General features: G+C 42.4%; 1 protein-coding gene and 1 long non-coding RNA gene across 2 annotated transcripts; one reads left to right on the top strand and one right to left on the bottom strand.

Moving 5' to 3' along the window:
- Window positions 1–4,927: 4,927 nt before the first annotated feature.
- Window positions 4,928–7,081, bottom strand: LOC103707340 (protein transport protein SEC13 homolog A-like). Its single transcript, XM_008791784.6, has 2 exons — window positions 6,935–7,081; window positions 4,928–6,147 (listed from the first exon to the last, which is right to left on the bottom strand). The coding sequence occupies exon 2, from the start codon at window positions 6,058–6,060 to the stop codon at window positions 5,152–5,154; it is 909 nt and encodes a 302-aa protein (XP_008790006.1). The 5' UTR covers window positions 6,061–6,147; window positions 6,935–7,081; the 3' UTR covers window positions 4,928–5,151.
- A 2,525-nt stretch (window positions 7,082–9,606) lies between these two features.
- LOC103707339 (uncharacterized) lies at window positions 9,607–16,508 on the top strand. The gene is made up of 2 exons (XR_604140.6): window positions 9,607–10,326; window positions 16,326–16,508. It is a non-coding gene; the product is annotated as an uncharacterized LOC103707339 (long non-coding RNA).
- Window positions 16,509–25,887: the final 9,379 nt, after the last annotated feature.

Genomic DNA, 25,887 nt, shown 5'->3' with positions numbered 1-25,887 from the left:
CTCTGTGTGCATTTGTCTTGGTTTTTTATTTTTTTATTTTATTTTTAGCATGCATGTCTCTGCTTGCCGCTCACTGCCTCTGCAATTTGTAGACGATTTATTCATTTCCTGTTGCATCTCTAATTGGCTTTAGAGTTGCTGCCAGTGCAAAAAGAATACGTATGGACAGACTTTAATATTTCTTTTTCGAGTATGGTCTCTCAGAGTAGGGTGGCGATTGGTGTCAAAGATTGTATTTCAAGGATTAGGCTTAAGGCAGCAGAAAGCTTGTATATCCTGTTAAGACGTCTGAAGTTCGGGATTCAAGCAAGGTTTAACCCTGCAAGTAGATGGAATTCAGGTCCTAAATTACCGTAGCAATAGAAGATAAAAAGAAGAAACCACGTTGACACCCAATGCGTGCATACGGCAGATTGGCAACAGCTAATTTTGAAAGAGAGAGAATGAACTGACTCGGCCCAGGCTAGCTGTTTGGTTTAGGTTCGTAATTTCAATGCAAAGGTTATTATGTATGTATTCTTCTCTTTCTTCCGGCAAGCTAGAGAAGAAGCCATCTTTGAAAACTAGAGCCCCACCGATCAGCTCTCAGACGGCACGCCGTTCTTGCAACCAGGTTTGCAACCTAATTCCCTTTACGTGAAATTATCAAGGGAACTGGGGTGAGATCCTGCACGATCTAGGTCATTTCCTTCAGAACGATGTCAGTATCTGTAAAAGGAACTAGAGCATTTGAAACGCAACGCGTGCAAATTTAATGAGCCCAAGACAAACCCTAAGTACCCAACCCAGGCCAGCTAACGAGAAGGGGGCAATATCACCTGACCTCGTATCAACTTTCTAATTAATGTAGCCACCGTCTATAAGCACCTCGCCCCCTATCTTTTATCCTCCCATAATTTTCTTGGCCAGCTAGGGGAGAATAAAAATTCTACATCGGGTCTGCTATATAAAAATCATATAGCGGGCTAAGCAGACCTGTTAGAATCCACCATGCACTATCAGCAGATTTATAGATCTCAAAGCAGGACTTTCACCAAGTTATATCTCTTTCCAACTTTTTTTTCTTTCTAAAACAGATGATTTATATAGTTCTAATACAGATATATCCAATAAGATCAGAAAACAACAAATTCTGGAGCGCTTTAAGCAACTCTTTTTCCAACCTATAGAATATCTCTGGAGTAACTGGCTACATACGAAGCCACTCAGTTCGCAGCCCCGTTTGTCTCTCTGAACACATACTTGGTTTGGAAGGCCATTCTTCCACATCACCACTTGTCATGGCCCGAATGTTCCGATGTAAAGAATGGCTCCACCACTCTCTCCCCACATCTTTAAAGACCCATACAGCTCGCCTCCCTGCCTCTCTGCCATCCTCTGGTCGCCTTTAGACTATAAAATCCTAACCCCAACCCCTAGCTCTAATCCTTATCCTCACCTTGATCATCGCAACAGCTATGCAGATAGAGATGGAGTGTTTAGACTCATTCCCAAAAAAGCGAGCTTTGGTGCCGGAGAGGCCGAAGAAAGAGAGGAGATGAATGGCAAGGGCCTCAACAAAGAGGTGGGCCAGCATTGTCACTGATAGCGCCTGGAAAGGGTGGCGACAGCTAGAGGAGTTTGAAGGAGAGGAAAGGAGAAGAATGGCAGGATCTTCATGATACGTAGTTCTTTTGGGCTCGTTTGGTTGGCAGAAAAAAGAGAAAAAGTGTGGCCAACGAAAAAGTAATGAAATACTTCTTGTTTGGTTGAAGTTTTCAGAGGAAAGAGACGGAAAAGTTGTATTCCCATGGAAATATGATTCCCACGTTTTATGGAAAAGTATTTTCCATGAGAAACATGGAAAAGTTACTTTTCCATGAGCCGGAATCACTCTATTTTTATTTTTATTCAAAAAAGCCCTTCAGCATTGAAGAGGCATTAAAGACCTAATTTTTATTAAGGATATAATAGAAATTACACATAACTTTTTCAGAAAAGTGGATGGTCAACCAAACATAAGCACTCTAAAAATCTGTCACTTTTCCATCGTCAACCAAACATGCCAAAAGTACTTTTCCAGTCATGCTCTTCACAGGAATCTGCTTTCCAAAAATCATATTCTTAGGAGAAAAATGCTTCCCACAAACCAAACGAGTTCTTTGTGAAAGAATTAACAGGAAGCTCCGTCAGGGGCACGCCTATTTCTCTTCTCATGACTTCCCTGTCACCAACTAGTCTACTACCTTCTGCAATATAGAACCAACTAGTCTACTACCTTCTGCAATATAGAAAGGTCCCAGTTCCAACAGATTCGAGTACTACCAACAATCCTAACAGTGTTGATCTCACCATCCGTCACCAAAACTTTATCATACTTGCAACACACTTGAATATTCATCTCAAGGTCGCAGTTTAACAGATTTGAGTATTACCAACAAGCCTATCAAAAACTATTGACCTCACCAAAATTTTATCATACTTGCAACACACCTAAATATTCATCTCAAGGTCCCAGTTCCAACAGATTTGAGTATTACCAACAAGCCTATCTAACAGTGTTGATATCTCACCATCTGGGTCACCAAAATTTTATCATACTAGCACACACTTAAATATTCATCTCCAGGTCCCAGTACCAACAGATTTGAGTATTACCAACAAGCCTATCAAACACTGTTGATCTCACCATCTTTCACCAAAATTTTATCGTCCTCGAAATGCACTTGAATATTCATCTCTACTTTACTTGTCAACAGTAGATTATAGAGCATGTTCTTGATTCTATCCCATTACGTATAGATCAAGCTTCAAGCTTCTCTTGATGTTAGCCACTATATGACCTGTATCACACCAAGACCAATCATCAGGCAAAGTATACATTTCTGATCACAGGAAGCAAGCCAAACATATATATATATATTTTTAGCCATTTGGCTAAAGACCAGCCTTTAACCCTACAACCCTTGATCTGTATTGTTTGCCGTAAGGAGGGCAAGTGGCTTCAAATGTCAAGCTCAGTTTTTTTATTGATCTATGTACTGTAAAACATGCTTGCTAGTAAACATGATCAAAAACTCAAGGGAGACTGAAAGTACCCTACATAATGCCTGCATACAAGTGTTTTTAAACATCAAGGATGAAGGTCAGGAAAACCACATGAAGTCTACCAAAAAAAACGAAGCTTAAAATTATTTTAAAAAACTTTTATATGGGAAAAATAATTAATGAATTTGAGAACCTGGTGCACTAAATGAATATAAAATTAATGACTGCTTTCAAGGTAAAGGAGACAAATAACAGCAGTGTGAGAGAGCAAGATGAGAGAAAAAAATATTACTTTGAACTAAACTAAATGTTCCACTGACAATGGAATCCGAAATTACAGATCTATCAGAATATATGAAATTCCATAATGCAACAAAACTACTCCCACATTTAATCCCAGTGAACCCAAGAGATGGCAATGATGAAATCAATTTTGGAAGGTTTCACCTTAAAAAAAGAATTTGATTTCCACATATCACAACTGCCTTTTTAACACTGATAAAAAGAACTAAGTTTTGAGACCACAATCTAAAATCAAGATAATTCATAAACATAAACAAACTAAGAACCATGAAGATCATCAAATAGGGAAAAAGAAATCTACAATGTAGGAGAAGAATATCCCCCCAACTCCCCCAAAAGAAGAAGAAATTCTAGCAAATAAGGAACTTCTTAAGAAAGCAATGCAAAGCTGGTCTAGTCTCTACCTAAATGAATCAACAAGTGTTCTGGGGATGACACCCAACAACCAGCCACCCACCCCTCCTCCAAAAAAAAAAAAAAAGAAAAAAGAAATGGTACAGACGTTTCTTAGGATGCATTGTGTTTTAACCCGTTAAAATGGTCTACATGATCACACATTTTTAGAAAATTGTTTTATGGGATGTTAATTTTTCTTGTCAAGAAATCTTCTTATTGTCATGGTAAAGACATAAAAAAACTTGGTGTTGCTTACATTACTCCCTATTCAGTGTACCAGTCCTTTGTTTCAGTTCAGTGTTGATGTACCACACAAAAGTCATGTGGCAGATTGTGCATGCCATTCCACCAATCACCGCATACAGGAGTTGGAGTGGTGAATAAAGCAGGTTGGTGAAGTTTTTTTCCCCGTAGAAGACAATGAAGATGCTATTTATCTGGCTAGTAAAAATGTATTGGAGACCTACATTTGTATATTAATCTCAAAAGAATCCAAGAGGTAAGAAATATTTGGAAGAGAGCTACTTCACAATGTGTAGTTTATTGTTTTGTGAACCTCTATGGATGACTTGCCTGTACGAGCACCCCAAGCAGAATCCTTTCTACCATAAAGATCAACAAATATTAACTCAAAAGCCAACTTACTTGCCCCCCATAAAAGTGAGGCAAAACAGCCATATGCACTTGCTTGAAACCTTGTTCCTATTTAGGAAGTCCTTATCACACACATCAATGATAACAAAACTGACCATCACTCCATGACGAGGTGAACTGCAAAGCAAAACTACAAAACAAGGAGGCTCCAGAAAAAGATCTTCAATGAATATACGTATATAAAAGAATGAGGCTTGGATAAAATATGTACATAAATGAGAGGCAATAAAAAAATCTATGCAACGATGGCTAAATTTCATTAGCTTTCAATTATGCTATCCTATCTTCATTTGCAGAAAATTAATTTTTGAGGCCATCAGTCCTATACTTAGTCCTAGAATATGCTAGCGATGCAGAAAGAAAAAGGAGTTTCTTTTTCCTTGTTTGGGAACACACACACACACACACAGAGCATCAGTTACTTAACATTACTCACATGCATTTTGCAAGTAAATAATAACATAGCCATCAAAACCACATGTAAGACGCAGCTAACATGAGAAGTGTATCAAGATAATTTAAGAAAGAAAAAAACTGAAACACCAAATTCCAGGAAAGACACTATCAATCATGAAATGTATTTAAGTAACATCTCTGATTCTTATGTATGTAAGCCAAACCAAGCAAAACATTTTTAAAGACCAAATACTTAAAAAGAACAGCTAGATCTTCTCATTAACGAAGCAACTAAGACTAGCCGATTACCCAAATTGATGCCACAGACCATCCAATAGCAATGGGAAAAGAAAGTCCAAGCAGTAATATCAATCTCTATGGCTCAACTGTTGTCACCTGCTGCCACTCCCCATCCACTGCTTCTTTCCACAATGTGACATTGTTATTCCCATCAGCCACAGCCAAGATGTTCCCTGTCAATGACCATGACACCCTCCAAACAGGGGCCTTAAAATCATGCAGAACTTTACCCTCCCACTGATCACCTTCCTTCGCCACTGTCCATATAACCACAGTCCCATCCTGTGAAGCACTAGCAATGGTAGTCTTTGGGAGCCCCAAATTTGGTGCCCAAGCCACATCTCTCACCCAGTCAGTGTGCATCTGAAGAGCAGGAAAACAATCCATCTTCCAACTCCCATTGTAAAGCTTCCACACTTTAACCGTGTTATCACAGCCACCAGACGCAAGCTTCTGGACAGGATCAAACTGTCCTGAACTGACAAGGGAACCTGGTGCCATTGCTGGAGCCCATGAGACAGAAGTGACTCCAACTGGGTGGGCCTGGTCAATCCTAGTAGTGTCCCAGCCTCCATCCGTTCGAGCAGTGAAAACCGAGATGTTCCCATCTGAGGAACCACAGGCCAAGCACAGGCCAAGCTCATGCGGCGCCCATGCAATGGAATTGACAGAGGACTTGTGCTCGGAGAAAATGTGCGCCTGAGTCCACTCGTCAGGCTTGCTTCCTTCCTTCCATATGATCACACGGCCATCATAGCTGCAGGAGGCAAGCATGGATCCAAACTTAGGGTGGGCCCATGCGACCTGCCAGACTGGACCCTGGTGGCCAGTCAAGGTAGCAAGGTGCTGATGCGAGGAGCCACTTACTCCAATAATCTTGATGGTAGAGTCAGAAGAGGCTGTGGCCAGGCGCTTGCCATAGTAGTCCATCGAAACATCATGAACCACATCCTGGTGACCCGTTTCTATTTTCTGAGAAGGCATTGTCCCAGTTCTAAACTGAGAACTCTAGGTTTGTATTTGTTATAATTGTTCTTGTTTAGTTATGTCCTATGGAGGACACAATTCTAGCTGCGCAAAATTGCAAAAAAGCATTAAATTTCAGTCAATTTGACCAAACTTCGACACAGCTAAGCATGGTTTAAAGCTGAGAGAGAGAGAAATATAAAGAGTCCATCTTCTGTTAGAATCTGTATATCTTAGTTTATGCGTCAAATTCCAATTCATTAAACATTCTATAATATTTTCAAGAATTTGTTCCGCAAGTACTGCAACTGATCCCAAAACAAAACCGAGATGGCGAAATCGTCAGCTAATGAAAATAAATAACCAAAAAATAATAAACATTCTTGAAATTTAAATCATCGCAAAATTATCAGCAGAGACAAACTCAAGGTTACAACAAATTCGGAAGAGAAAGATCGGATCAAGCACAGGCAAAAGAATATGTGAATCGACCTTCACATCATTTCTTGTAAATTACAACACTGAAAATTTATCAAAACATCACATTATAACGCTACAAAAACTCAGAAATCAAGCAAAGATGAGCAGGATGAAATTATCCAAAATTAAGTCATACATAAACAGCAGTCAAAACTAAAAAAAGAAAATCCTTAAACACGAGAACATCGACCACGGATCAGGGGACAAAGGGGTTCATCTAGATATGTTTATTATTTCCATGCCAGATTTCATCTTACAGCAACTTAAAGATCGCATCAATTAAGAGAAGAGGGAAATTGAAAAACCCTAGATCTTTGCTAGAAAGAAATCGACAAAAGCAAACCATTGCTAGATCCAGAAGCAACGAACCGAATAGAAGGATTTGAAATCAAAGGACAGAGGAAAGGATTACCACTTCGAGATCTCTCGCGCACCAACACCGGATCAGGCAGAAAGGCAACTCTCCTCTCCCTCGATCCCTCTTCTTCCCCACCCCAGGTCTCAGCAATAGGCAACGTCAAAGAAGTTTCCGACAACCCGAATCCCGACCCGACATCGTGTCCGCAATAAGGCTGCAAATGGGTCGGGTCGACCCGTGACCCGACCCGACCCGACCCGACCTGCGTAGACCCGACCCGACCCGAATTTTAGGACCCGCGGGTCTGGGTCGGGTCCTAAAATTGGACCCGAATCATTTTCTGGGTCGGGTCTGGGTTTACCAAACGGACCCGACCCGACCCGAATGGACCCGAAGAGAGAGAGGGGGGGAAAAGCAAAAGAAAGTCTTTTCTTTTTTTTTTCTTTTTCTTTTTTTTTTGGCGTGGGTTGTGGTACTGTTGGTCAGTGTGGGAGGATAGCAACAAGCATAGGTTCACAGAATCCAAAGGAACGTCGGCCCGTCAGGATTCTCTCTGGATCTATTACACTGTTGAGACCTCTGGTGTCTCGGTAGCTGCCTTTTTTTTTTCCTTCTGTTTTTTGGTTTTTGTTTCTTTTAACTTTTGAAGGGAGAAAGTGAGGGAACACTGCAACTGAATATGGGTCATGTGCCAGTTTTCTGTAATGGAATTGGATTTTGGAAGAAGGTTTGGGATTTTTTTTGTCCTCGTGAGAGGGGAGCTGGGAGACACCGAGTTCCGTCCAATCAGTCATATAGATAAAAAATAGTGTGATATGAAATTTGGCTTGTAGACCGACTTAGTTAGTAAGTCATGGGTCATCTGTTCTGGAGCTCAATTGCAAAGTCTTTCAAGTCATGGGTCACCCAGCACCTCATAATTATGATATGACCAAATTAGATTTGCCCAAATTTTTTTCCAAAAGCACAAAAAAATTGGACCCGATCGGACCCGAACCCGACCCGAATCGGACCCGGACCCGACCCGAACCTGACTCGGACCCGACCCGACCCAACCCGATCTTCAACCGGGTCGGGTCCGGGTCCAAAATTGGGACCCGAACAAAAAACCGGGTCGGATCGGGGTCACCTAGGACCCGACCCGACCCATTTGCACCCCTAGTCCGCAAATAACACCCGATTCCAGCCCGACCGGATCCATTTTTAGCCACTCCGCAGCCCGGCCGGGCAAAAGCTCTTTTTTACGACGATTTCTCCTCTCTTTTTTTCTTTTTTTTTCCTTATTTCTTTCTCTCTTTCTTTCTTTTATTTATTTTTAAGTAGATTGATCATACCTAACGAGTATGAATATACCCAATAAAATCGAAAAACAAAACACTATGGAGTATCCGGGGCAACTCCCCATCTTTAGCCCGCAAGATACTATCAGAGTGACTAACTATATAAACAGTCACCTAGTCCGCAGCCTCATTAGCTTTATGGAAAACATGCTTGGCCTGGAAGGCCCCTCTAGCCCCACGATTGCTCATATATCTCGGAGCAAAGAGTGGACGCAACCATTACCCTTTAGACCTCCACGGACCCAACTGATGACCGTGGTCGAATCTCCCTTCGGGACAATGGGACTGGCCCGTAAAACACATCGGGTGTGATGAAAGCCCGCCCAAGCGGCCTTCAGTCCCGTTTTCGGAACCGATATGTCGAAGAATTGACTGCCTCTCATAGCCACGACTCTAGCCGACGGATCCCGAATAACAAAACCCGCACCGCCCCTCGTACCTTCATCTAGACAGACCCATTGAAGTTGACTTTGAGAAAACTCGGAGGTAAGGGCTCTCAGGTGAAAAACACCGTACGACGATTTTCGTTCAGCTCCGCTATTTTGTATTTCCCCTGATTTTACATTAAAAATTATACTTGTGTATGAGATTTAGAGTTCCGGACAATTTTACCTTTAAACCTAATACGAAGACGAAGATAGATGATCTAAATACAAATATTCAAAAAAAAGAAATAGACGTCGAGTAAATATTGGGTAAATCTCATTCATTTAGAACAAAATTATTTTTGAATTTCTTAATATATACAATTCTGAAAAAATAATATTTGTTTACAGAATTGCTAATACAAAGATTTCTTTGTATTACCTCTTAAAAAACACACAAATTCTTTGCGTAAGATTCACCCAGAAATTTTTGCCCTTGGCAATTTCTGAAAAACTATAGTTTAACCTTGGGTACCTTATGGGGGATGGAATATTTTTCGGTGATTCATGCACATTTTGAGTGTGGAAGATATCTGGCCCGGTCAAATATTGCTCCTGTTGCATCAACTTTTTCAACTACCAAATTACATCAATTTTCAAAGTCAATTAAATGCTTAGAAAGGTTTTTTATATCTAAACAGTTGTTTATCCAGCATTTTTCGATCATCTATATCAGAGTGAAAAAAGTATGTTTGTTCTTCTTCTTCTTCTTTTGATATGGCTGGATGTACTCAAGTTAAAGCTATATGAAATGCCGTTTTCACAAAAAAAAAAAAGAAAAAAAAAAGTATGTTTTCTGAATTTGAATCTTATACAACACAAAAAATAAGTGCTTCCTTCCACACAGCTTATCATCTAGCGCATTGCTCGAAAGGGTCAGAGGTAGGTTGTAGCTAATATTATGCTAATAATTACAGATAATTAGAGTAAAGTATAGTAACTAAAACAAGAAAATTAAAGATAAGTGTAATAATAAATTAAAAGTGAAAATGAAGGTAAATATAAAGATAAAATAAATATTTGATTAGCTAAATGTTTCGTCCTCCTGTTGTATTTTTTTATTTATACATTCAATCACCAACGATCTAGCAACCGTATGTGTCTAGTGTCGGTACTTGCTCATATCTAAACTCCATTTTATTTGACAGTTTCAACCAGTTGAGCTACCACCATTCTCTCACCTTCCACGTCCTAACAATCTCATTAGTTAGGTCAATGGGAAAAGATCCATAGTTCACCGGGCACGATCGGGCCGCATTGTTATTAGTCTTTACTCGACCTCTCTAACGGCTATTCGATCTGATAGTTTTCTTACTCGATCTCTTTAAGTATTATTCAAGACTGAATAATGTTACAGCTTCTGTGAAACCGCACGGACTGGGCCGGGTCCACTCGACCGGCCCAGCCCAAAAACAAATGGGAGGAAGACTCCGACTGGGGTCTTCCTCTTCCTTTTCGATCGAGAAGAGGACTTCTCTCCGATCGCGACGGGATTGGAAGTCCATCGCGATCCGGAGACCTCTGGATAAGGCTGGGAGAAATCTATTTATAGAGCCCCTCCTCCTCCTTTGAGTTCGTCCAAGGTGGAGTCACCAAATCCTATCTCTTCTTCCGGTTTGGGTCCTCCTCTTCCTCGATTTTCTGCCGAAGAAGGAGCCGCCGGATCCCTGCCGGAACTGAGGTAAGAGTTCCTACTCCTCTTCTCTTCATCTCTTGGCGCTTGGATGTGATTCTTCATAGATTTGAGCCGGCCAATCGCTGGAGTTTGGATTCGGGATAGGGCACTTTGTTTCTTCGCCGTCGGCTCGTGTTCACCGCCGTCGGCAGCCGAGGTTGGCCGAGCCTCTCTTGCCGCCGACGGGGCTGGCCACCGCGGCCGCCCTGGGACCGACCGAGATGGAAGAAGAAGAGGAGGGGAGAGGTACGGTCCCCTATTTTGGAGAAGAAGAAGAGAGGGGTGTCTCTCTTCTCCTCTCTCTTTCTCTCTCATGTTGAACCCTCTCTCTCTCTCTCTGTTCATGGCAATGTTAGATTGACCCAGGTAAAGGTCCTGATCCCGGACTGTCGGGCACTTCTGTGTGGTCGACTCTAGGAGGGTGTTAGAATTTAAGTCTTTATATATTATGATGAATTTTAATAAAAAATATAATTTTGGAATATTAGGCTTTAAGAAGAAATTTCGAGATTAATTGGATCTATCAGTTGGATTGCATTTGCAAGATAAGTAATGACTGCCTTTTTTAGACTCTTCATTTATATAATATTATTTTTGCATCGAATAGATTGTTAATGAATTTATATATGATTTATGAATTTTAGGAGATGATGATTTGAATGAAAAATAGATATGTGAATTGGAATAATATTTTTCGAACTATTGTTATATTTACTGTTCTTGCATCGTATATGCATATTTAGATCGGATTATGATATATCTATTATGTTACCAAAAGCATTTTGATGTGCATTGGATTTGGAACTCTCAGCCTGACTATGTTCTGAACCCTGCCAATTGGGGATTATGCATTGGCAATTTTGGCCCCACCACAGGGTATAAGTGTGGTATTCTGGCCTACTCTGCAGGGTATAAATGCGGTCTTCTGGCCCGCTTCGTATGGTATAAGTGCGATATTCTGACCCACTCCGCAGGGTATAAGTGCAATTCTGTTTCTGGCCTAATCATAGGGTATAAGTGTGGTCGTAGTTAAAGGTTGTTGAGTTGAATGTGATTTGTCTCGCATCGGATTTATGATTATGTATATGGGTATTTGAAAGATACGGATTTCAATGAATTTGTGTTTGAAAAGAAATTGATTATGTTATTATGCTGATTCATCGTAATTTATATTTATATTTTATGTTATTATATGAATTGTTTAGTTAACGTATTTATTACTTACTGGGCTGTCTAGCTTATTATACGATTTCTTACTGTTTTTACAAATCCGAAGAATTAGCTCGATCCAGAGTTTTACAATATGGGAGAGCGCCTAGAAGAACTGAGGCACAAGTTATCATTAGGATTTATATAAATTATTGTTTTATCTTAGACAATTACTAGACTTGCAAGACATTGTAAGTTGTGTTAGTTAAAGAAATAAAGTTTGAATAATATTAGTTAAAATATTTTTGCTGCCTGATTTGATATTGTGATAAGATGCCTTGCATGCTTGTGGGGAGAGTTTCCTACTGGTGTGTGGCAGCTGCCGCGACCTTCGGCCGCGATCTTGGGTCGGGGGCATGACAACTTAAGTGGTATCAGAGCATGAATGAATAAATTCTAAAATAAAAAAATCTGACATGACATGAGTGCAGGTGGGTAGACACTAGGGACATTAGGACGTTAGTTTATGATGATTGTAACAAGCCATCCTATATACTTGTAATTAACTGGTAAGCTTATTATTGGCATGCTGCTATTTGATAGATATAGGTCAGAATGCCTCCACATCGGATGAGAAAGACTACTCTTCAACTGCATGTACGAAAATTTCGTGGACGAAATTTTTTTTAAGGGGGAAGAATGTGAAACCCCATGCACTGGGCTGGGTCCACCCGACCGGCCCAGCCTAAAGCAAATGGGAGGAAGACTCTAGCTGGGTGAAAGAGTTCGATCGGTTCTAGCAGTGATTGCATGCTGAAATTTTTAAATTTTTCAATGGCTGCACCTGTTCGGGTTGCCTACGTACCTCTTCATAAGGGGGATCAAGCCATACGTAGTTGTTTTTAGTTTTAAAATTGCAGCGGTAAATATTGAATTAAACATTTTAATTCTAGCATGCATAAGAAATCAGATTTCAAAACATCACTACAAAACACATGATCGATATGCCGGAATTGTTTAAACGATTATGCTAAATCATTTGCATGATTAATATCAGATCTGAAATGAGATTATTAAGTTCTAAACTTAACTAATCTATGATCCAACTAATCTTTGAATACCCAGCATCTGAAGATTACTCTGCAAAGAGCTCCTGAAGAGGTTTAACCCTTGGGGATTAGATCTTAACTAAAGTACTGGTGTGAGATTTATACCTTTGCAAAATCAGAATATAATGGATCTAATGCTCGAGCTTCACAACCACACAATCGTCTAGCCTCCACGAGTAATCCACGCGAAGTTCCTGGAGAGATCCAATCCCGCGGAAGTGCTAGCTTGCGCAGAATTTCTTGAGGCTGAAATTTGATCTTCCTGATACTATCAACCTTTGATCTGCCTTCTGGGAAGAATTTGGAGGAATGGTTTATAGGGATTAAAGAGGACTTAGATCTGATCTAAAGACTCTTATCAGGGACCCCTAACACTAATGGTGTGATGGACTTAGAGGAGGAAGAAGTCGGCTAGATTGAATGCAGAATTTTTCCATGCATGAACTAGGGTTCCTCTCTTTTCTTTTTCCTTTCTTCCTTCTTTTTTTTCTTTTTCTCTTAATTTCGGCCACCAGCTGATGGAGGTCCTTTTAATGTCGCCCTCCACTCCTCTTCACATGCTAACCTTCCAATATTTTGAGAGTATTTTGTGGGGTTTTGAATTCAAAATTCAAATGCTTGTTTCATGCGCCAACACATGATGAAGCTTGATCTAATTTAAACCATTCATCATGTCGCCACTTTCTTCTTTCAATTTCGAAATTTCCATGCCCACAATCAGATTAGAGGGTCATGAGGTGATTTTGTGGTGTTTAAATTCGAAGTGAGATAAAGATAAGGATGACATATGCCATGAAGAGAGAGAATTTGATCTTATCTAATTCTTTTCATGAATTTATCTCACCATTTCACCCCATCTGATGATGAAGGAGGTCCCTGATGTATGCCACATGTCCCATGGCGCCATTAAATAAGTTAAATTAATTTTTAATCATATTAAAAATCAATTTATGGCGCCATGCATGGATATGTGACATGTGGATTTCAAGATCCGAACAGTTTCAGATCAAACCCATTCAATTAAATTAAATCCTAACAATTAGGATTGTCCAATTACCTTGGGTTGAACCTAATCCAATTAGGTCATTCATTAATTAAGCACAAATTTAATCTAATTTAATTTGGTCAACCTAAGTCCTCTTGATTCAGACCTAATCCAATCAGGTCAAAAATCTTGATTGAGCCCAAAATTGAATCCAATTCAATTTGGCTCATGCTTAGTCCAATTACTTAATTAAATTAAGTTTATTAGTAATCTAATTACTAATTAATCCTTCAATAATTACTTTAATTATTTTTACGATAATTTTTCAATCGAATTGACCAAATTATCCCTGAATGATTTTCAATCATTCTTCAGCCGTCTTGATCAATCAGAAAACTTCTATGCGTGTGACCTCATAGGTTCGAACCTAAGCCGGTAGTATAGGAACGACTTCCTACACTAATCGACATGACCATCTAGCAATGGTACCCGACGTCCGGATAGGCCGAATATATGCGAAGCAAATATTCTGGAACTCTGGACTATGGTTACTGTATAATTCAACTCTGTAATCAGTGCATCCATGATATGATTCAACTTTAGAAATCCTGTGACTCCTCACAAGGATTACCCTGGCCAAGGTTTTGCTAAATTAAACACAAAGCATTATCTCCTGTTTTCAGGAGGGGTCAATTCCATTTTGACTCACTCACTGATTTTGCAAGTACTTGATTGCACCCTGTAACCTTCCGTCCCAGAATTAGAAATTCTGCTAGTCCGGTACTAAAGTACAGTGAGTTGCTTGCTAATCACTGTGGTGATCTTAGGTCTGAGGGATACTTATACCCATATCCACTCGGAACATCTATCGACAGTAGAGTATTCCAGAATTGGTCACGTTCAGTGAAATGTACTTCTATACTTCATCTGTGTGACATATCAGTGTCTCCACACTCCTTGGTTAAGAGGACAACCAACGTATATGTCTCACAATGACCTAATCTCGATAATGCTGTCGTCCTAGTAACAGTATATCATTTGGTCGCGAATAGGTTTAAGGACTTGAATATAAATCCTCCTTTATCATAAAATAAGTCCTAAGGACTTCATCATATAAGAGTTCATTTGAAGATGTACAATGAAATGATGAATAATGCCAAATAATATTTTATTAATTTATCAATTCATTTAAAAATTCAATCATCAACATGCTGACGATTGACATTTATGATACAATTTCCAACACTGGGGTCTTCCTCTTCCTTTTCGATCGAGAAGAGGACTCCTCTCTGATCGCGATGGGATCGGAAGTCCATCGCGATCTGGAGACCTCTGGATAAGGTCGGGGGAAATCTATTTATATAGCCCCTCTTCCTCCTTCGAGCCTATTCGAGGTGGAGCCACCAAATCCCATCTCTTCTTCCGGTTTGGGTCCTCCTCTTCATCGATTTTACGCCGAAGAAGGAGCCGCCGAATCCCCGCCGGAACTGAGGTAAGAGTTTCTACTCCTCTTCTCTTCATCTCTTGGCACTTGGATGTGATTCTTCACAGGTTTGAGCCGGTCAATCGCTGGAGTTTGGATTCGGGATAGGGCAGTCTGTTTCTTCGCCGTCGGCTCTTGTTCATTGTTGTCGGCAGCTGAGGTTGGCCGAGCCTACCTCGCCACCTCTTGCCGCCGATGGGGCCGGCCACCGCGGCCGCCCTGGGACCGACCGAGATGGAAGAAGAAGGGGAGGGGAGAGGTATGGTCCCCTATTTTGGAGAAGAAGAAGAGAGGGGTGTCTCTCTTCTCTCTCTTTCTCTCTCATGTTGAACCCTCTTTCTCTCTCTCTGTGTTCATGGCAATGTTAGATTGACCCGGGTAAAAGATCCTGATCCCGGGCTATTGGGCACTTCTGCGTGGTCGGCCCTGGGAGGGTGTTAGAATTTAAGTCTTTATATATTACAATGAATTTTAATGAAAAATATAATTTTGGAATTTTAGGCTTTAAGAAGAAATTTCGGGATTAATTGGATCTATTAGTTGGATTGCATTTGTAAGGTAAGTAATGACTACCTTTTTCTAGACTCTTCATTTATATAATATTATTTTTGCATCGAATAGATTGTTAATGAATTTATATATGATTTATGAATTTTACGAGATGATGATTTGAATGAAAAATAGATATGTGAATTGGAATAATATTTTTCGGACTATTATTATATTTAATGTTTTTGCATCGTATATGCATATTTAAATCGAATTATGATATATCTATTATGTTACCAAAAGAATTTTGATGTGCATCAGATTTGGAACTCTGAGCCTGATTATGTTCTGGATCCTGCCAATTGGGGATTATACATTGGCAATTCTGGCCCCACCACAGGGTATAAGTGCAGTATTCTAGCCTACACCGCAGGGTATAAGTGGAGTATTCTAGCCCACTTCGCAGGGTATAAGTGCGGTATTCTGGCCCACTCCGCAGGGTATAAGTGCGGTTCTGTTTCTAGCATAGCCACAGGGTATAAGTGTGGTCGTAGTTAAAGGCTGTTGAGTTGAATGTGATTTGTCTCGAATCGGATTTATGATTATGTATATAGATATTTGAAAGATACGGATTTCAATGGATTTGTGTTTGAAAAGGAATTGATTGTCATTATACTGATTAATCGTAATTTGTATTTATATTTATGTTATTATATGAATTATCTAGTTAAGGTATTTATTACTTATTGGGCTGTCTAGCTCATTATACGATTTCTTATTATTTTTACAGATCCGAAGAATTAGCTGGATCCGATGTTTTACAATATGGGAGAGCGGCTAAAAGAACTACGGCACAAGTTATCTTATTTAGAATTTATTTAAATTGTTGTTTTATCTTAGACAATTGCTGGACATGTGAGACATTGTAAGTTGTGTTAGTTAAAGAATAAAGTTTGCATAATATTAGTTAAAATATTTTCGCTGCCTGATTTGATATTGTGATGAAATGCCTTGGATGCTTGTGGGAAAAGTTTTATACTGGTGTGCGGCAGTTGCCACGACCTCCGGCTCGCGATCTTGGGTCAGGGGCGTGACAGTTTCGATCTCTAAATACGTGGCTTAGGTCCTATTCAAAACCTCCTTGATTTGAAATCCTCACTTTTGTTGCTTTCGGTCGCATTCCATCCCTAAGCTTTCATATGTATGCTATACTTCAGCATCAGTGTGCGGTGTGAATAGTTCATTTTCTTGAGTTTCTTTTTGCTGGATTGGGTGGCCAAATAGCCCTCAATGGTCAAAAAATCTTGCATGATGTATTTTCTTTCATAGTTATATAAATATTTATTATTTAAAGCACTAAATAAAATGAGAAGCGTTTGTTGGATCATGTTGGTTTTGTGGGGTTTGATATGATCAAACAAACTGTTAGATAGTTGCACTTAACATGAGAGAGTGCTCGTGATTGGGGATTTTGTGGAAGATAAGAGAGCAAAAGATTTGGAGATATGGAGGAGCAATGCTCGAAAACTTTGATGTTAAACTCTTGATCCTATGTTGAGCGGATTCGTTGGGCAGTTCATATTGAGCAAAAGATAAACATCCATAATTAAAAAAAAAAAAAACTCTTACGAAGAGAAAAAAATCCAGAGCCGCTTAATCATAAAAATTCCGCTTCTGTTTTATTTTATTTTACTTTTTACAATTTTTCCCCGAAGGTTGCTTCAGTTTTAATACTTTGTTGTACCCTCAGGTCCCTGAGAGCATCTACTTTGCACCTGACGAATTTGTCCAATTAAATACTCCATTTCTTTTTTCAGGTATGAAGATTTGTGCAGCGTATGTTTAGTCTTACATCAATTATTTGCTGGATAGATCTTGGTTATACATGATCAAGGAACCTAAATAATACTTTTTAGCTAACTATTTTGAGTGAGGTCCTAAATTATTACAAAAAGTATTATACCAGACTCGGTCCATAATCTATGTGGACTAGAAGATACTGCAGCACAGATTCATTGGAGCCAATCACGAGTCGATTGTGGTACTTATAATTAGATTTGAATGGATTGAAAGGCTTAAACCGAGAGAGTATGTGAGAACCCGTGCAAACGCATTTTTTCGGTGCAGATTGAATAGCTATTCCAAATATCAATGATCCATCTTTTGATGGAAATCCATATATATAAATAATCAACGATGCAGTATTTGCTGACTAAGGAGATTAATGTTCGAACATATAATGTCAGGCTCACTAGTAGATGTCGATGTTCAAAATAAATATCTAGTAAACAGTCAGGGAGAAGAGATTTGTTGCTCAAGTAGAATAATAATGGTAATTTGAAAGAAAAAAAAAAAACAAGAGAAGAGATAGAAAAAGGAAGATTATGGGAGAGTGAATTGGCTAATAAGTTTATGAAGAAAGAAAACCAATTATCGTATTCCTTCAAAATATTCTATTTTACAATGAATATTTTTTGTATATTACATCCAATATTCTATCTATATTACACATTAAATCCTTCCTCATTCTTATTTGCAAATTGATCTTATATTTATTTATAAATAAATATAAAATATCTAGATTGAATTTGCACATGAGGACAATAAAAAGGTTGTATGATTAAAGCATCCGAATCCGACGGCGGGCATGATCTCGGTAAGTATGGCCTCGGCAGGCATGACCTCGGCAGATGTGATCTCGATAAGCATGGCCTCGGCAAGCATGGTCTCGGCTGAGCAAAGTCCGATTGACCTCGAGGCCAAGGAAGACCTAGCAGAAGTTGAGACCGACCCTGACTCCACCAACAGTTAAGCCGGTTTCTAAATCGGAGTGTCTACCTAAAGAAGAGGTCACCAAATCCTCCGTATTTGAGATCAAATTCCGCAGTCTCCGCCACAACAGCTGTCAATATTTGAATCCTTGCAATCTCAACCGATTGCCAACTAGCCTGAAATTCTGTGCTATCTAAAGTAATTCATTTAACCCAAGATTTGCGCAATCACATCCGATTACGAGTAACTGCTACATCCCCTCCTATAAAGAGGGAGGGACTCCAGGGAGAGAGGCATCTTCTTCCCTCGCCAGAAAAGATCTCTCCATTAAAATATCTAAAGATCCCTCTCTGACTTAAACATCGGAGGGCATTCGCCAGATCCCCTGGCCCAGGCTTCTTACAGGTCTGCCGGAGACAGCCGTCCGCCACCGCCCTGCAGCAGAAGCTCCTCCTCCTGGATCATGGTCACCCCCAGGTCCGATTTCCACCAATAACAGTAGGCACTAGAGGAAAGGTCCGAGTCGTAATCATGAGACTAAGGAGCAGAGGGGCTTCTAATGCCTCTAGACATCGCGAATCAAGCCCTGGCTGCTCGATCCAGAATCCACCATCGAGGCCTCCGGCAGATCACGTTCCGTAGATCCAACCTGAACAGTTCGACGTACTGGTGCAGTAAATCCAAGCGCTAGCCATAGCAGTCCAAAGCTTGCAACAAGTGAAGGCCCCTCTTATGCCGCCTCCACGAGTTCACACTCGATCGGCACTCCCTCTAGATGCGCCTGTGTCCCAAGGCCGTAATCCCTGCCATTGCTCTTCAAGGATCAATGATGGGGAACGGCGCCGTTACCAGGATTCTTCCCAGGCGTCCCTTTGGGGGGAGTCGTCAAGGAGTCGCCAGGATAGAAGGCCGCAGCCTCAAACCCGGTGGCAACCTTCTAAAGCCGGATCGACTCTGGGTCAATCAGTATCGGGATGGACCACTACAACAACTTCTCAAGACAGAGAACTCGACAAGAAGGTCGAAGAATTCGGGCGGCAAATCGAGGTACTCCGGGATCAAAGAGTAAGGCATGAGGGCGACCCCGATTTTACCACCAAGTCAAATCGAGGTACTCTACTATGCAAGGCCTTCCCCGCAACCCTTTGAGAAACGGCTCGGCTTTGGTTCTCTAAGCTGAAGCCGAGCACCGTGTTCTCCTTTGAGTAGCTGGGCAGGCAGTTTGCAGCCAACTTTGCTGCTAGCCGGTGCCAACGGCGAACGTTAGATTCTCTTATCGACATAAGGCAAAAGGAAGGAGAATCCCTAAAAGACTACATCGATCGCTTTACTGCCGCTACTTGGGAGGTTCGCGATCTCGATCAATCAATTGCCATGTCAGCATTGAAAACAGGAGCTCGGCCCTATAAGTTTCTTTTCTCCATTGAGAAGAATTTTTCTGCCAACTTCACGGAGATGCTGGCCCAAGCTCGAAAATACGCAAAGGCTGAAGAGGCCATGGCTTCTCGGCGAGACACCGCCGAACGACCCTTAAAGGTGCAGAAAAGGTGTTGGGAGGACCGCGACCGCCCAAGAAGTCGGTCGCCCCGCCGAGAGAAGAACTTGCCTCGATGAGGAGCCCGTCTCGTCTGAGATCGCAGCCCCGATCGAGATCCCCGTCTCGACCGAGGACGCCACCAAGGAGGTATGAGAACTATACTCCCCTTACCACTACTCGAGCTGAGATCCTTATAGAGATAGAAGGCCAAGGCTATTTTCAACCTCCACCACCGATGCAAGAGTCGGAAGCTCGGTAACGCTCTAGAAAGTACTGTCGCTTCCATCGAGATCATGACCACGATATAGAGGAATATTTTCGACTTCGAGATGAGATTGAAGTACTTATCCGTCGTGGGATACTAAACCGATTTGTACGAAACCGACGTGATAAAGGAGAACTAGTGGAGAACGCCACACCACCTGAAGATGAAAATAATAACAGACCCATTGCCGGCATCATCAACGCCATAGGAGGGGGCTCTGCCGAAGGAAGCTCGGCTAAAGAACCTGCTGAGAAGGAAGCCCCTCTGAAGCGTCAGTGCATGATAGAAGCCATCTCGTTCTCAGATGAGGACTTAAAAGGAGTTGAAACTCCCCATGATGATGCTGTAGTTATTTCCCTTGTCATAAATAAGTTTGATATAAAACATGTTTTAGTTAATAATGGAAGCTTTGCAAATGTATTATTCTATGATGCTTTCTAAAAATGGAAATGACAGAGGATCAACTCCGGAAATGAACGCACCACCGGTCGGATTCTCTAGGAATTCAGTCCCGGTTGAAGGAATTGTTAGCCTACCTATCACGGCCGGGCTCGCTCCCAGAGAGAGTACTGTGAAGACGAACTTCCTAGTAGTCCGGGTGGCTTCAGTCTACAATACTATTCTCGGCCGACCTGGACTCAATGCCGTCCGGGCCATAGTCTCAACCTACCATCTGCTCATGCGGTTCCCCACCGAACGGAGAGTCGGCGAAGTTCAAGGGGACCAAGCAACGACCAAGCAATGCTACATGGCGACCCTTAAAGCAAAACAACCGGCTGAAAATCAGTCCAAGTCCCGCCCTTGGTGCTACCTATTGAGACCTTGAAAGTGCAGGACGAGCCTGGGAAGCAACGAACAGAGCTCGGGGAGCTTCTACTTCAAATTCCCTTGAGAGAGGACCGCCCGAATCAAACCGTACAGGTCGACTCCAGCCTAAGCCCTCATAAGCGAGACCGCATGATCAAATTTCTCCAAGCCAATACCGACGTATTCGCCTGGTCGCCCACTGACATGCCGGGAATAAATCCTAAAGTTATGGTTCACCTACTCTAGGTGAGCCCAACCTACAAGCCCGTTAGGCAGAAAAAACGGAGCTTTGCACTAGAATAAACTTCTTGAGGCCGGCTTTATCAGAGAAGTCACCTACGTGGTCCTCGTGAAAATAGATTATGGGAAGTACTGCATGTGGGTGGACTACACCGACCTGAACAATGCCTGCCCGAAAGACAGTTTTTCTTTCCCAGAATCGACCAGCTCATTGATTCTACCTCGGGACACCAGCTGCTGACGTTCATGGATGCCTTCTCAGGATACAATTAGATCCGGATGGTGCCCGAAGATAAGAAAAAGACAACCTTTATCACTGACAAAGGCCTCTATTGCTATAAGGTAATGTCATTCGGGTTAAAGAACGCTGGGGCAACTTACCAAAGGCTGGTCAGCAAGGTCTTCAAGGACCAGATAGGCCGGAACATGGAGGTCTATGTGGACGACATATTCGTGAAAAGCCAGACGGCCGAACATCACATAGCCGACCTCGACGAAGTATTTTCCACTCTCAGAAAGTATCAAATGAAGCTCAACCCCACAAAGTATGCCTTTGGAGTCACCTTGGGCAAGTTCCTCGGTTTCGTGGTAACTCAAAGCGGGATCGAAGCGAACCCAGAAAAGATCCGAGCACTGTAGGAGATGGCACCACCAAGAATGGTCAAAGAAGTACAACGGCTTGTTGGACGAGTTGCAGCTTTGGGAAGGTTTGTCTTGAGGTCGGCAGAGCGATGTCTCCCTTTCTTCAGGATTCTCAAATGGCCAAAGAACTTCATATGGACCGAAGAGTGCCAACAAGCCTTCGAAGAACTCAGGTTTCATCTTGCCTCTCCTCCATTGCTCACGAAACCTCAGCAGGGCGAGCTCCTTTATCTATACCTTGTCAAGTTCCCGGTAGCAATGAGCTCGGTCCTAGTTCGGAAAGAAGACAAATCTCAAAAACCAATATACTACACCAGTTGAATTCTGCGAGATGCAGAGACCCGATACTCCAAATTAGAGAAAACGGCCTACACACTACTCATCTCGGCCCGAAGGCTCTGACCGTACTTCCAAGTTCACACTGTGGCCGTATTAACTGACCAACCCATAAAACAAGTTCTATAGCGATCGGATCGTACGGGGAGAATTGCAAAATAGGCGGTCGAGCTCGAAAAATTCGACCTCGAGTGCCGCCCGAAGCCGGCAGTCAAGGCACAAGTGCTCGCCAACTTTCTATTGGAATGCAACCTGCCAGACGACCCCGAGACCAAGCTCACATCAAAGGAAGACATTTCAGAGCAGCCATGGATTCTACATGTGGACGACTCCTCAACCTCGGGGGGTAGTGGAGCAGGCCTCATTCTTACCAGCCCAGATGGAGTGGTCGCGGAGCAAACTTTATGCCTCGAGTTTCCGGTCTTGAACAACGAAGCGGAGTACGAGGATCTCATTGCTGGACTGAAATTGGTGAAGGAGCTCAAGGTCGGCAGCCTAAAAGTCTTTAGTGATTCCTAACTGGTCGTGAGCCAAATCTTAGGAGTTTTTGAACCAAGGGAGACATCAATGCAAAAGTATCTCCAGAAGGTATGAAATATCACCTCTACGTTGAACACCTTTGACATTCAGCACATCCCCAGAACAGAGAACACAAGGGCTGACCTGCTATCAAAGCTGGCGACTTCCCGCATAAGCGACCTCCCAAGAACCACAACACTCGAGTATCTTAAAACACCAAGCACCGAAGAGCCTGAGTCGGCCCTCTGCATCGAAACTGAGCCGAGCTGGATAGATTCATTTGTCAACTTCCTACAGAATGAAGTTCTCCCCGATGATGAGCTCGAGGCCCATCAAGTCAAACGCCAGGCTTCTCGATACCTCCTGTATGAAGGCAAAATATATCGCAGGTTCTTCTCGTCTCCGCTCCTCAGATGCCTCCATTCCTCGGAGGCGGATTATGCCATGCGAGAAGTTTATGAGAAGATCTGCGGGAACCACCTAGGAGGTCGGGCCTTGGCCTACAAAATTCTACGCTAAGGATATTACTAGCCTACACTTCAAAAAGACACTACAAGCTTCGTCCAAAGGTGTGACCGATGCCAGAGGAATGCTAATGTTCAGCGCCGACCCTCAGTTCCACTGACTTTAATCAGTGCCCTTTGGCCATTTGCCCAATGGGGGATCGACATATTGGGACCGTTCCCCCAAGCTACTGGATAAAGAAAATTTCTCATTGTCTCCATTAATTATTTCACTAAGTGGGTCGAAGCTGAACCAGTGGCCCAAATCACCGAGCCAAAGATGCGAGAATTTATCTGAAAATCGATAATCTGCAAGTTTGGGCTCCCCCGCGTCATCATATCCGACAACGGCCATAACAATACCCGCTTCAAGAAGTTTCGTTCCGAGCTCGACATTGACCATCGTTTTATCTCGGTCGCTCATCCCCAGACTAATGGTGAAACGGAGGTGACAAACCGGACCATCATTCAAGGACTTAAAGCCAGACTCGATCGATCTAAAGGGCAATTGGTCGAAGACCTTTACAATGTCCTCTGGGCCTACAGAACCACATTCCGAATCCCTACCGGTGAAACCCTATTCAACCTAGCTTATGGAACGGAAGCAGCTTCCATCATCAAGGGTGGAGAACTACGATGCAGCTTCCAACTCATCACGACTCAGAAGCAACTTAGATCTTCTTGAAGAAACAAGGAAAGCCGCTCGAAACCGCATGGCAAGATATCAACAGAAAGTGGCATAATATTACAACTCTAAAGTCAAGGTCAAGCTCTTCAAAGTGGGTGATCTCGTCCTGAGGAAAGCTGAAGCCTCTCAGCCTGAAGCTTGCCCCAAATTGGGAAGGATCATATCGAGTCGTTCGGATCCAACGGCTCGGAGCATACAAGTTAGAGTCCCTCGATGGAACCCTCATTCCTTGAAGTTGGAACTCCAAGAGCCTCAGGATATATTATCAATAAAGCCCTTTTAAGGGTCTCTTTCAAATGCATGAAAATCCAATAAGACATTCCTCAAGGATTTCTCTTAACCATTCAGAATTTCTCCTAATGTTGATATGCTTATCAACCACAGGTCCTTATTACAACAGAAAGTGTCCTCATAACATCGAAAAATGCTTCGAGTCACTTGGGGAGACCTAATGACGTCTCGACCAAGCTCGAGACGCCCTACTATGTCGATCGCAAGCTAAGGCTCCTTCGACCTCGAGTACTACCTAATGACATTCCAACCAAGCTCGGAATGCCCCGCTGAGTCGACTTCGAGCTAAGACTTCCTCGACCTTGGGTACTACCTAATGACGTTTTGACCAAGCTCGGGATGCCCCACTAAGTCGACTGTGAGCTAAGACTCCCTCGACCTCGAGTACTACCTAATGACGTTCCGGCCAAGCTCGGAACGCCCCGCTGCGTCGACCGCAAGCTAAGGCTCCCTCGACCTCGAGTACTACCTAATGACGTTCCTACCAAGTTCGGAACGTCCCGCTGCATCGATCGCGAGCTAAGACTCCCTCGACCTCCGGTACTACCTAATGACGTCCCGACCAAGCTCGGGATGCCCCGCTGAGTCGACCGCGAGCTAAGACTCCCTTGACCTCGGGTACTATCTAATGACGTCCCGACGGCTGAGTCGACCGCAAGCTAAGACTCCCTCGACCTCGGGTACTACCTAACGAAAATCCGACTACAGTTCAAGATGCCTAGGGCAGATACTATGGATCGAAGGGCACTCAAGCCTGTAATAGCTCACGATTCCAATGGTCGAATAACAGCTTGACTAAGCCTACGCTACAACTAGATCCATGCCCGGAGATTTAGTAAAATCTTTTGAAAAGCGTCGGAATCGGATTCAAAATTGAATGACGCACGAAGTCTTGCCCAAATGATCAAAGACAAAGTTTTGTCGAAAACACAAGCAGAGACAAGTCCGGAGATGCAACAAAATTCATACCAGATGAAGAAAACATATATTTTATTGATAAAAAGCCTTAAGGCTAAGTACAGGGACACTGACTCCGAGGTCGGCCCGTTTAGCTGTACAGTGGTTTTAGCGGCTGACCTCATTTACAAACTTGTAAAAAAAAAAAAGAAAGGCAGAATCTCAGGCCGCCTCGGAAGTAGTGGCGACCTCGGCACCAGCCTCGGGGCAGTCTGCTGGAGCAGTCTTGGGAGCAGCCGTCTCTTCGAACACTGGAGTTCCATTATGAAACCGCAACTCAAAATTACCTCGAAAAATAAAAAGCTGCGCCTCGTGCCTTCATTAAAAAACACCCAAAAGTACCTTTTCCCCTTCTTTCGAAACAACAAAATCATTTGAAACCGCCCAATCTCATCAGCATGACAGAATCGGCTACTTCCTTCACCCGAGCTCGAAAATGGCTCGACCTCGGAAGTCGGGGGTAGTGATGAGGAAAAAAGTAGACCACCCAACACATATGATTAAAGCACCTGAATCCGACGGCAGGCGTGATCTCAACAAGCATGGCCTCGGCAGGCATGGCCTCGGCAGGTGTGATCTCGGTAAGCATGGCCTCCGCAAGCATGGTCTCGGCTGAGCAAAGCCCGATTGACCTCGAGGCTAAGGAAGACCTAGTCAGAAGCTGAGACCGACCCCGACTCCACCAATAGTCAAGCCGGTCTTTAAATCAGAGCGTCTACTTAAAGAAGAGGTCACAAAATCTTCCATATTTAGGATCAAATCCCGCAGTCTCCACCACAACAGCTGTCAACATTT

The sequence above is a fragment of the Phoenix dactylifera genome, chromosome 2, assembly GCF_051530095.1.
Source record: "Phoenix dactylifera cultivar Ajwa chromosome 2, Ajwa_hap1_PhDact_Kaust_v1.1, whole genome shotgun sequence".
NCBI lineage: Eukaryota > Viridiplantae > Streptophyta > Magnoliopsida > Arecales > Arecaceae > Phoenix > Phoenix dactylifera.
The sequence above is the reverse complement of the archived record's forward strand: the minus strand, read 5'-3'. Positions and strand labels throughout refer to the sequence as shown.

Excerpts from the sequence above, each read along its gene's own strand:
- LOC103707340 (XM_008791784.6), bottom strand. The coding sequence starts at position 6,060 with ATGCCTTCTCAGAAAATAGAAACGGGTCACCAGGATGTGGTTCATGAT.